The sequence below is a fragment of the Nelumbo nucifera genome, chromosome 8, assembly GCF_055504915.1.
Source record: "Nelumbo nucifera cultivar China Antique chromosome 8, China Antique-T2T, whole genome shotgun sequence".
NCBI lineage: Eukaryota > Viridiplantae > Streptophyta > Magnoliopsida > Proteales > Nelumbonaceae > Nelumbo > Nelumbo nucifera.
In genome coordinates this window covers 21,550,515-21,563,077 of record NC_142656.1, presented here as the reverse complement: position 1 = coordinate 21,563,077, position 12,563 = coordinate 21,550,515, and the positions used below count along the sequence as shown (strand labels likewise).

At 39.3% G+C, this 12,563-nt stretch overlaps 1 protein-coding gene across 3 annotated transcripts; it reads left to right on the top strand.

The window, feature by feature from the left end:
* The first annotated feature begins 3,407 nt into the window (after window positions 1-3,407).
* On the top strand, window positions 3,408-12,110 carry LOC104610732 (Sept9 (DUF616)). Of its 3 annotated transcripts, XM_088893532.1 has the most exons (9): window positions 3,624-3,759; window positions 3,896-3,991; window positions 5,221-5,371; window positions 5,480-5,650; window positions 7,157-7,228; window positions 7,310-7,509; window positions 10,021-10,436; window positions 10,840-11,024; window positions 11,520-12,110. In XM_088893532.1, exons 3-9 carry the CDS (start codon window positions 5,290-5,292, stop codon window positions 11,891-11,893), a joined length of 1,500 nt encoding a protein of 499 aa, XP_088749658.1. In that variant the 5' UTR covers window positions 3,624-3,759; window positions 3,896-3,991; window positions 5,221-5,289; the 3' UTR covers window positions 11,894-12,110. The 3 variants fall into 3 exon arrangements, with proteins under 3 accessions (XP_010275791.1, XP_010275790.1, XP_088749658.1); XM_010277489.3 differs by lacking the exon at window positions 3,896-3,991 and having other exon boundaries at window positions 3,408-3,759; window positions 5,484-5,650; XM_010277488.3 differs by lacking the exon at window positions 3,896-3,991 and having other exon boundaries at window positions 3,408-3,759.
* The last annotated feature ends 453 nt before the right edge of the window (window positions 12,111-12,563 follow it).

Below are 12,563 nucleotides of genomic sequence, written 5' to 3'. Positions count from 1 at the left end.
AACAATGAGGCGAACGTCTCCGTGGGGCAGCCTCAGTTCCCATTTGTTTGCATCTGTCAGTTCACCATACCGCTTACTGCGGCAGGGGTCCCAACGCTGACCATGCCTCAAGCGACTACATAGGTAAACGTGCCACTCCCCCCAGTAGTTGGCGCGACCTTCGCTGAATCGGCTGTGGTTCCCCTTGGAGTCGGGCAATCCCAGCTTGATGACCTGGTACACTGCGTTCGGGCCATTTAGGTTCAAATACAACAGGTCCAACCGTTTCAGCAGTTCCAACACTATCAACAACAAGTCCTCCATCACTTTTACCAGGAACAGTTCCCTCTGCTATAGCAGAATCCGCAACCGGTTCCACCTCGGCACCCGACAACGCAACAGAATCAACCCCTCCGTCGTCAGCAGAATCGCTCTCCCCACCGGGGTGAGACCTCTCAAGTCCCACTTCCTCTTGGGAGTCAGGTCTCGTCTCGTAGCAGGAGGGACAAACAAGTCACCCCACCCGCTTCTTAGGGCAACTTGAAAAGATCGGGAGACACTCAGCCCGCCAGGGCAATGTTACCTCAGCCTTCTCATCAAGAGGGCTCGCTCACAGGCAACCGGTTCGGGCCCCTGGCCGCGGACTCAAAACAAAGCTCATCCATTCATGGTAGCTAGGCTCAACACCCAGAGCCACTCCACGCCAGAACGGTACCAAATCATATGGAAGTCAGCAACACTAATGTGGAGCCGGTCAAGAAGCAGCAACAAAAAGCGTCACAAGGCACAACGAACAACAGCTTGTAGCCAGCTCGCCATTCCCAGCCACCAGAGTAAGTGAAAGGTAAAGAGGAGGCGAGCTCAACGGCCACAAAGACTGCTCCTCTCCTGTCCGGGTTGTCTCCTCTATCCTCCGAGCTCCTGGCGTCCTCTATGCCAAAAGATTTTAAAATGCCTCCTCTGGACAAGTATGACAGATCTTTCGATCCAAGTGATCAGGTAGACTCCTTCCAGTTTCAGATGCACCTAGCTGGGGCTGATGAGTCTTGCATGTGCATAGCCTTCTCCACAACAATTTAAAAGAGTAGCTCGCACGTGGCACAGGAACCTCGCGCTAGGGACGATCAGAAGTTGGGCACAGTTCGTAGAGTTATTCACCTCGCACTTCATCACCAGCAAGAAGTGTCCGAGGTCCCAAGAAAGCCTCCCAAACATAGTTTAGAGAGAAGGGGAGTCGATTAGAAGCTACATCAAACACTTCAACGACACCTGCTTGCAGATCCCTAATCTAGATCCAGTAGTGAGGCTCACTGTTGCGAAGAAATGTATAACACACAGAGAATTTAAGTGGCATGTGGTGGCCAATAAGCCGAAGGACATCACAGAATTCTTCAAGCTTGCCGATCAATTCATCGGGACCGAGGAAGAGATGAACCAAAAGACTGAGAATCCAGCAGAAAAAAAGGAAAAGAGAAGGTGACGACACAGGTAACGGTGGCAACAAGCGAAGAAAGAGCAAGTCCCCAACTAGGGGAGGAAACAAGTTCGAGAGCCGATCTCCTTCACAATCTCACAGGTCGGGTTGGCGTTCCCAAACTCCGCCAGTTGAACAAACGAGCTACACACCTCTCAACGCGAAGCTAAAACTAGACATGAAAAAAGAACTGAATCAGAAAGGAAAGCTAGGGAAGACTCACCAAGAAGAAGAGCAAACTGAAAGAAGACACCGGACTAGAGAAACCGAGCTAAGAAGCTTGAACGCGACCTCAGAACGAAGATTTGTGAATTTGTGAAGAAGCAAATGAGTCTTGGGCCCCCTATTTATAGTCGGTATGTTCGAAAATCAACGGTCAAGATTGAAGCAATCCAACGGCTCCTGAGAAAACCGGCTGCGCGATCCCCGAGGTTGAAATCGGTTTAGCGCGTTTTTTGACGTCCGCGGAGTTTATAGATCGCGTGACGTCCGCGCGTAAACCATACGCGACCTGGGTTATTCCTGGTCGAGCCGGATAGCTGAATAGGTCCGACCAATGATTCGTCCGACAAGCCGCCTGGACCTCGGGCCAAATCCATTTGTCTTGTCATGAACTCCCCGCACCGGGTCGGGACCCCTGGCTCGGGGAGTGGGGGGATTGATGAAGGGTGATTTGGCCCGACCTAGTAAAGAGGGGACAAGTGGACACGACCTGATCAAGAGATGACAACTCAACTTATCATGACCAGTCCACAGCAGATCAAGCTCGGGTACTCAACCATCCTGGGCTAAAGTCGCCTCGGTACCAGATCGCAACAAGTACACCTCAATGCCAAGACACTTCGGCACTCAACCCAGTTCGGGACTTAAAGACATCAGTTCGGTGATACCGACATGCCACTACGTGGTGATCCCGAAAACCCCTCCAACGGATCCTGGGCCTCACGGGATCACGCCGCGTAACAGCTAGCATTATCTCCCCGACCGATTCGGGCGGAAGTGATGAACCTTATCGGTTAGCAGCGTTATCTTCCAACTAACATGGAAACGGGTCCTATCGTGACAAAGATCCCGAAACTGATCCGTGAAACCCGCAATGACTCGACTATATAAAGGCTCCACCCCTGAATGTTCAAGGTATGTGTGATTTCTATGCTCTCTAACTCTCTGCATTCTTAAGCTATTTCAGCTCGCAATAAATATACTAACTTAAATATCGAAACAACCTCACCGAACTAGCACCCCGAATTTTCTAATCCTGCTTTTGCATAACAACTTAGTCCATCGTTCGTCTGAAAGCCAAATCACCTCCAAAAGGAAACAACTAGATCGCTCAACATCATTTGGATTAGATCTAGTCTATTTATTATAAACTCACATCGAAAATCAAGTCCAATTGACACCCGTAGTTATATCTAGATTTTTTGCTTTATAATATACAATCATGGAGGACAATTGTAAAATGACAATTATTATTTTATGCTGAAGTAATATTTTAAATTATTTTTATTACTTTTAGTAAAACCATAAATATTTTTAATACAAGCTATTGAATGACCTCTCCGAAAAAATAATTAACTACGCCATTGCCTCCACCTTTACCTTAAAACCTTATAAAATATCTTAAAATGAGTTGAACCATAAATGGATCATATTTCATTTTCACATTGGGTCCCGTCAATATTCAATCATGATCATTTATGAGGCTACATCTGAGTAAGGGGCAACGGGATTCCCTGTGAACAAAATCATTCCACACATTCTCAAAAAACAATTTCAGCCGCACATGAGGAACATCCCTCATGATTTAACATACTGTACGGAAGATATTCTTAATATGTTTCTGGATGCTATGTGCGTGGAGTTTCACGACATCCGGGTTCGTCGACCCGAATCATTTGAAGCACGCCCAGACCCACCCATCTAAGTAGCGGGTCGATTCGCTACTCGCTGCAATCCTGTAACGCTTTCAGTTTTCTTATTCAGCTCCAATCCCCAAAGTCGCCATTGAAGCAACCTTCAGCACCACCGACAGCCCTTATCCCTTCCAAATCTCCATTAGTCGCCTCTGTTGATGAGGCTTCAACTTCTCCTCTCAGCTATTGAAGCAAGGTTCAACGCCTTAAATTCCTCTTCCTCTCCAAGTCGCCATTGAAGCGATCTTTTAACACCACCGACGAATCTTCTTCTGCTCCAAGTCTCCATTGAAGTAATACCTCTCAGATTTATTATTTGGCAGTTCTCATTATTTCTCGGTGGAACAAAGCGCTATTAGCGTCGATCTCCCTTTCAGATCAACAAAAGAGGTAATCCAGTTTCTTGGTTCTGTCTGTTTCAGATTCAATTTAATTAATTCTTTAAAACAAAAACTTAATAAATTATTCATTTCAAAGCAAGACTCCAAGTTGCCTTTGTTTTCTTGTTTGTTTCTTTTGGTTCTAGTTGAAGAATGAAGCATTCAGAAGCGTCATTGTCGTGTGAAGGAAATAATGGAGTTGATTTTTGATTGAGAGTTTGAGAGTCTTGGTTTGTCGATTGGTATCCTATCTGTGTTTAGGATTTCCTCTTTCCTCTTTTTCCATGTGTATGTTGGATTCTGTTGTAAACGGGTTATTTCATTTGTGAGAAATAAGTGTTTAGAAAAAAGTGGTTTTGATGAATGAAGCAAAGATGTCTTTTTTACAATTGAAATTTGTGCTGATTTGCAAGTGGTTTGTGTTTCGTCCTTTTTATTCTTCATTCATTTTAGAATTTAAATAAGTGATAAGAGAAAATAGTGAGCAGAGATTTAAGTTTGAGAACACATCAGAGACAGAGAGTAATCTTAAATCTCCAATGGCAACCGTCAACTTACAAGAAACTTTTGAACAACCGTGGTTTTTACGGTAGTAATTTCGGAGGCAAGAGATAAAATTAGCTCAATGGGTGGACCCTGCCGAATTGCATCTCCCTAATTTAAGTTACTAAAGCAGGTTCCTGGCTCACAAGACCCATTTTTTTCTCACAATCATTTCAACTGAAACTTTAGAACCTAATTCCATCTAGACTATAGAACCTAGATTAATGTGATTTGATCTGGGATCATAAAATCTTTACAACAATGAAATCGCTGTTTGTTTTCTCAAAAATGATATCATTGTTTGCCACCCTTTCCCTCATTCTCTAATGAATTTTACGATTTGAGAAAACAAGATTCAGAACATAAAAGGCTTCAAATCTAATGATACACAATCAGAACATCTAATATCTCCTCTGGCCTTGTATGTGGTGTACAATCAGAACAAAATATACATTCCACTCCTAAGAGACATTGAAAATGCAGACATGATTTGCTAACTTGAGTATTGTATATACAAATTTACAATGGATTAAGAGTAATTCCAGTTTTTCCTTCTCCAATGGATTATGACCCAGCCAGCTGTTGACTTTGGCACTTGTTGCTTATGCTGGAGCATGCTGCCAAACAGCATTAAATGTGTTTTTCTCTTCAGATTCTTTTTGTTTACTTGTTATAGGCTTACAGAAACAGGATTAAATGTGTTTTTCTCTTCAGTTTCATTTTGTTTACTTGTTATAGACTTGCAGAAGCAGCATTAAATGTGCTTTTCCCTAGAAGTGTAGCCCCACATCATAGCTTAATATGAATTTTATACAATTTTATACATTGTATCTACTCTCATTATTTTCTTTTGTTCATTTTCTGCTTATAGATTCAATTACCTAATATGTTTCTATTGAATGCTTTTCATTTTGATTGTTGAATTCAGTTCTGCTGGAAAATATGATATATCTAAAGAAGTAATTATGAACATTGAAGTTCAATCAAAGATATAATTATGGATAACGAAGTCCAACGTTCTGTCTCTTTACGGGTAAACCGCAGAGGAGACCGGAGCAATCAAAGTCGGAAGACTAAAGGTAAGAATGTCTTTTCATAGGTTTTGGGGTCCGTACTGGCTTTCTTATGCTGTAATGGGTCAATACATAAGCTAACTCTTTTCTGGCTTCTGAATGTATATGTTGAAGGTAGTTTTTGTTCTCCTGAGGGGATGTCACAAGATTATGCAATGAAGGTTGTTTGGAAGAGGGGTTTCGTACGCTTAGTGCTTGTCATTGGCATATTGTGGATGCTTCTCATCCTTACAGTATTGTTATTTCACATATGGTCTTGCCAATCTTCTATAACTTTTTTTTCAGGTAATGTGAATTAAGTTATTCATGCCAATTATTTGAAATTTTGTATATGTATGTTTACAGTTATGCTTGTTACAATTTACTTTTGTATAAATTCTTGGCATTGGAGAAATGAAGTTCAGTCTTTGAACATGATAAAAGTAAAAGCTACATGGAAAAAACAATATCAATATCAGGAATTCTAGTTGCTTTTCAAGACATACAAAAATAAGGCAAAATGATATTGATATGGGCAACAAAATTTGTTAGTCTTTAATAAACTAATAAACATGGGAAAGCAATAGGCAACAAAGTCTGTACAAAAGTCAATTGTAAATTGTAACAACCCATGATATAGGCAACAAAGTTCATTAGTCTTCAATAACCATCCACCTCTCCAGCAGCATGAGCTGTAGTTTTAACAATGAGCAGTGACCAAGTAGAGTTATGTATTTTTTCTCCATGTTAGGCATCTTTGCCATGTTGTTTCATTCTTCTTGGCGTTTGTGCTCTAACTACAGCTGCTACTATATCCATAGTTGTATTTTAAGGAACTCTATAGAATTCTTGACATCAATCTTGTTTTTCCAAGCTTTGTAATTCCTGATATCAAGATTGAGATCATTTGCTTGAAGATCCATAAATGAGCTCGACCCTTTTCTTAGAGGTTTTAGTTATCATCCATAGAACTCTATTTATCATGCCCAGATTTGGATTTAGCATTGCTAATACTTATTTTCCCATAGATGTCCCCCCTTCTCTCTCTCTCTCTCTCTCTCTCTCTCTTTCTCCCTCTCTCTCTCTCCCCTTTGCTATGATTCTGCATCAAACTTGTCATTGCTATGATTCTATAATTGCATTGGTTATTCCTTTAGGAGATTTCTAACCTATGGTCCTTGGTCTAAAAGCTTGATATTCTGTTATTGATCAAAAAAATTAAAAAAAAAATCTTGATTTTCTTGGCCTACTTTTTGAAATAATTTATTCCTAAAAATTTCTAGGCCTACTTTAATATAGGGATGGCCCTATTTAAACCATCCAGTATGTGTGTACCAACAATATGAAACTGTCCTTTAAATGCTATTTTATCTCCACTCTAATGATCTGGTGAGTTAGCTGATTCTTTGGTAGGGAAGGGAGGTAGGAATGACAAAGTTATCATGGGCAGGCACTAGGCTTGTGAGACCAAATGAAGGGCCGTTTTGTTAGCTATGTTTATTGTATTTTGTCAGCTGTAAGATGTAATCTATGTCCCTACAGTCCCATTACACAGGCTTTTTAGGTCGACTTACCTATGATAAAAAATATTTAATAAGAAACCAATTTGGTCACTAGGTGTCCAGTTCTATTCAATATGAAGCAACATGCAATCAAGCATTGACGTCAGGTAGGTCTTATTTGGTCATTCATACTGGAGTTCCGGACTTCCTAAATGATATTAGTGACAGTGATTTATATGAATGTTGTTTTCCTGGGCTCAGTAGGCTGACATGGTCTTGCAAATTTTTTTTGTTTGGTTTTGTTTTACAGCTATTTGTAACAAAGAAAGTAAGGTATTTATGATGTTGGACACAATGGGGTTTCTACCAAAACCACAACACCGTAAGATTATATGCATTTCTTTGCTACTGAGATTTTTTCTGTAAAATTATAGTCATCTAATGTTCTGTGTGTTAATTTCAGGTTGTCCAGTTCCCCTTCAGGATGATCCTGATGCAATAGTTATCCCAAAGGAAAGAACATCTGACAAAATTGTCCAACATTTGTCCTATATTTTAGAGGATGAGTCTGTAAATAATGATTCTCTGTCATTCCCACTATTTGGAGGGCATCAAAGCTGGTCACAGAGAGAACAAAGTTTTAAGCTGAACTCGACCATGAAGGTAAGCTAATCTCTTGATGCAAAAGCTTTGCTTTGTTAGCTTATAAATTTTCTTCATGCGTTTGATATTCATATGATTTGCTAACAATTTATCAAGAATGCTTAATGACATTTGACAGGGGGCTGAGAGTGGTTAGAAAATATAAGGTGGCTTCTCGTTTGCAACTTGCAGATGAAACCATCATTATGGGAGAGTTTAGAGGTTCTCAAGATTTCATAGTTGTGAAAGGAATTCTAGATATTGTGGAGAGAGAGTCAAGGCTAGTCTTTTGGGAAGAGATAATTGAAAAATTTAAAAAAAACTGGTGATTTAGAAGAAAAATTACATCTCCATGTGAGGTAGGTTGACTCATCAATTTTACTTTATCTAATCTTCCAGTGTATTTCTTTTTAGTGTTTAGAGCCCCAACCAAAGTGATAAATAAAATTGAAAAAATCATTAGGGACTTCTTTTGGGACCTGGGGAATGACAAGAAGGATCATCACCTGTTGAATTGGAATAAAGTAATAAATAGTAAGGAAAAAGGGGGTTTGGGGATTTGACGACTAAGGGATAGAAATACTTCTTTGTTGGGAAAAATGTTTATGGAGGTTTCCCATTGAGAACAATTCTTTGTAGCATTTGGTAATTAAAAGCATGCATGTCTTGTGTTCTCATGGGTAGGATTCTGGAACTTCTATGAATCTCACCTATAGGAGTCCTTGGAAAGCAACCATGACCGTCTTAGTCACTTTTTCTCGACATATTAGATATGGCCTCCAATGCGGCAACAGGCTGAAGTTTTGGGAAGATTTATTGTGGAGAGACCCTCCTCTTTATTGTGTTTATCCTCATTTATATAACCTTTCCTTGCATAAAAAAAATCCATTGCTAACTTGGCCATCTATGGAAATAGCAACATATCTCAGAACTTGGGATTTTGCAGCTTGGTGCTCCTCCACATTATCTTGCCTCTTGGTGTGATGAAAAAACGCCCGAGGCATGCCACCTGGATCTAAGCAGAGACATGAAGTAGTCCAGGCTCTCTCTTTCTCTCTCAAACACTATGGATGAATGTGTTACTTACAGAATTTACCTTGATTAGACTTCTGTGGGAAGAGAAACCCTAATACTGTTACCACTAGAAAAAGAAAGTTCTTATTCTTAGCTTTCATGTTTTAAGAAAAGTTCATAAAATGGCTATGTTAGGCCGGCAATGTTATATCATATGGGGCAAGTGTTGGACAATCAAGAAACAACATGTCCATAAAATTCGCATAGAAGAGATGTGAATGCTGAGATTTGATGAATAGGAAAACTAGTAAAGATGGATCATAAATAAGCAATTCATGGGAATATAGGAGTATCCCTGATAGGTAATAAAATGAAGTTGCAGGGTAAGATGGTATGGTCATGTGCAAAGAAAATCATCTATAGCACCAGTAAGAGGTAACTTGTTGCAAGTTGAAGAGTCTAGTATCACAAAGGGCAGGCTAAAATGGACATGCGTTTAAGTAGCAACAAGTGATCTGTGGGATCCATAATTTAACAATGGATATAGCACCTAACAGAGTGGAATGACAAAGCAGGATTCATGTAACTTACCCCATATAGTTGGGACAAATGTTTGTTAAATTGAGTTTTAACTCTTGTACCACAGTTTCCAATTATGATTGAAAAATAAATTTATGGTTTGAGGGATATCAGTGCAAAGATATCATTCTGCTTCTTTGACACTAATTGTCATGATTCATGCCTCACACATTTGGTCAGTTGTCAGTTGACCCAAGCTCCCCCCCCCCCCTAGAATTCTTGGTAATGGTATTGGTGTTATAGGATCATTTGCAAGAATCTCTTACCTTGTTCTTGAATGCGTTGAAAAGCAACTCCATACCTGAGTGATGGTAAATTGAACTAATAACATTTAATAATATATACTATGTTTTTTATCAATAACAGTATAGATTGTGTTAGAACAGTCCCAAAGCTCCAGGTACAAGAAATTCTCAAATGTTGGATATGCTTTACAAATTATGTTCTCTCATTTATTTATTTACTGACCGGAAAAAGTTCACAACACAATGAAAAGCTATACTGTAACATTACTTGAAGTTATGGCTTCCAATCTCTTTGAAAAGGTTAGAACTCAGTTCTAGAGTTTGGTTTGACTATTTCTGGAACAAGTGGATGAAGCTATCATCAATTTTGGAACAACTTTGATACTTTATGGGCATCAGTTTGGCCTTCTAGGTATGGTGTTTGTTAAAAAATCAGGGCAAAATTTGATCATGAAGACATAAACACTTTTCAACCAACTAGTAGTTCCATCCAAGGGGTGGTCCATTGAGTGAGTTGTCTGGTCTTTTGATTCATTATTTCTTGGTCATCATTCATTGAGGATGGACCCTAATTGATCTTAGACTTGTCATTGTTTCTGTATAAAATATAAATCAAATAACAAGCTTCTCTGATCATGATTTTTGCATTAACTTGGATTTGTTTAGTTTGTTGATCTTGTGTTCTGACCTTCAGGTGCACTGTGGCTTTATGCGCAATGGAGGTGCAGAGATGGAGCCTGTAGATGTTGAATATGTCAAGAAGTGTAGGTTTGTTGTTGCATCAGGTATTTTTGATGGATATGATACGCCACACCAGCCTTCAAATATAAGCCATCGATCTCAAAATCTATTCTGCTTTCTTATGGTTGTTGATGAGAAGTCTTTCAACTTCATCAAGAAAAATGTCACAATGAGAGAGGATCATCAGGGGGGGAAGTGGGTTGGTATTTGGCGCCTTGTGCTACTACACCATCCACCTTATGATGAGCCCCGAAGAAATGGGAAAGTTCCTAAGATTTTAACCCATCGGCTGTTTCCTCAAGCACAATACAGTATCTGGATTGATGGAAAAATGGAGCTAATAGTTGATCCTTTGCTTATGCTAGAAAGGTGGGTCCTACTGATTTGGGTGTAGATGTTTCTTTATTTTGAGTCTTATTGGTCAAGTTCCACTTTTGCTCCTGTTTTCTGTATACAAAATAAATTTAATGCATTTCTTGAGGTGAGACCATAGAAGTAATTAATATGGGGTATCAAGTAAGGGAAAAACTTTATGATTGGGAACTTTCTTCAGTGTTACCGTTGATCTTGAGCTTTTCTGCCACAATATTTTCAGAGAATTCATTGACTGCTATGGTTTTTGGTAGCAACATTTCACCAGATTGATTTTTGGCTTAAGGAGGTCTTCAGGATAAGGGTGTGCACCACTCATTCTGAAAAGCTATTGGGAGAATGACATATTAAAATCATTAATTTATCTTGTAAAAATCATTAATTATCTTGTAATTTGCAGATATCTATGGCGTGGAAAGCACACATTTGCTATTGCTCGCCACAAACACCATCGCAGTATATATGAGGAGGCTGATGCTATCAAACGGAGGAAGCGTTATGCCCGTCCTCTTATTGATCTCCACATGAAAATATACCGCTATGAGGGAATGGAACCATGGAGCCCAAAGAAAAGGACAGTCAGTGGTAAGAAAAAAGCAACTCCCAAACAGATTATGTTTCTTTACTGCAATTCCTTTTTCTATTTCTTCTATAAGACAGGATATAAAACCTGCGTCGTCATTATTGCAGCCAAGAATGTTGTTTAATTAAGAGATTGGTAGTTGGACACATTAAAAAGTGGCTTCTATAAGGGAGATTCTAGTCCAAAACGAATTGTTTCCATTGGTTTATGACAATTCCATACATCATTTCATGGTTGGAGGAGCATGACATATAAAGTCTATCTGTTGGTTGTGGCTTGCTATCTAATTCTGTTTTCAACTGGATTTCAGTAAAATTAAAAAAAAAAAGAAAAGACAAGAAAAGAAAAAAAGAAAAAGACACATATGTACAGTCATACAGAGACACAGAGACAACCCCAAAAAGAAGAAAAGAGGAAATATTAGCTCAGACAAAAGCTTGTATTTGTGGTGTTTTTCTTTGTATTTCATGTTAATGGTAACAACTGATACAATGCAGATGTGCCTGAGGGAGCCATTATAATACGGGAGCATACTGCTATCAACAACTTGTTTAGCTGCCTGTGGTTCAACGAGGTCAACCTCTTCACACCAAGAGACCAGCTGAGCTTTGGTTATGTTGTGTACAGGTTAGGGAGTTCGTTCAATATCTATATGTTTCCCAATTGTGAGTACAATTCGTTGTTTGTGTTGCATCCACATACCCGGGAGCATTCATCTGTTGTAGAGTGGGTAAAATCCCTGGATGAATTTAAGGGGAATAGTAGTGGGTTGAAAGAAAGCAGGGGGGGCTTAGGTTTGTGGACTCCTTATCCTGGGGACCTTAACTCGGTTTACCTCCCACCTGTTGCAAGAACATCAAAAGCGGGCTAAGGTTATATTTATCATTTTTCTCAACTTTTTTTTTCTTTCCATTGATTTTGATTTCATCTTTGTTTATTTTATCATCAATAGGAGGAAAGGTTAGAATACTCAAAAATCAAAATGAGGGAAACAACAATACCTGAACCTTGACCAGTGACCACTGTTGACAGTGGGTATTTTTCTGCTGTGGTATTATTGAAATTTCATAATATTTGATTTGAACAAAGGTAATTGTTGCCAGTATAATACAAAGTCAGGGTCATCATCAAGAAGGGATTTGAAAATATAAGGTGGTTTAAGAAAAGACTTGCATATTTTGCTTGAAAATGAAACATTAGAAATTTTAAGGCTGCATTTGGCATTCCTTATTTTAAGCACTTATTTCCTTCTTGCAGTTAAAAACTCAGTGTTCATAGGGGCATTTTAACAGCAAAACGGAGATTAGTCCTTAAAATAAGGAATGCTAAATGAAGCCTAAGTGCTGGAACTTGAGTGGATAATAGCCCTAAGCAAGGTTCAAAATTTTGATACAAACAAGCCCCCGATAGCTCAAATACGAGGCCTTTTGGTTTTAACCAATTTCAGGGAGTAGTCCGGCCTAAGATCAATCCTATGATTTATTTTTTTGACTTGTTATTTTTTTCAAAGCCCTGCGTGACTGATACACACTATCTGGCAT

Excerpts from the sequence above, each read along its gene's own strand:
- LOC104610732 (XM_010277488.3), top strand. The coding sequence starts at position 5,290 with ATGGATAACGAAGTCCAACGTTCTGTCTCTTTACGGGTAAACCGCAGA. Across the intron at positions 7,229-7,309 it reads TCTACCAAAACCACAACACC|GTTGTCCAGTTCCCCTTCAG; the intron begins GTAAGATTATAT and ends TGTTAATTTCAG. Across the intron at positions 10,437-10,839 it reads CCTTTGCTTATGCTAGAAAG|ATATCTATGGCGTGGAAAGC; the intron begins GTGGGTCCTACT and ends TGTAATTTGCAG.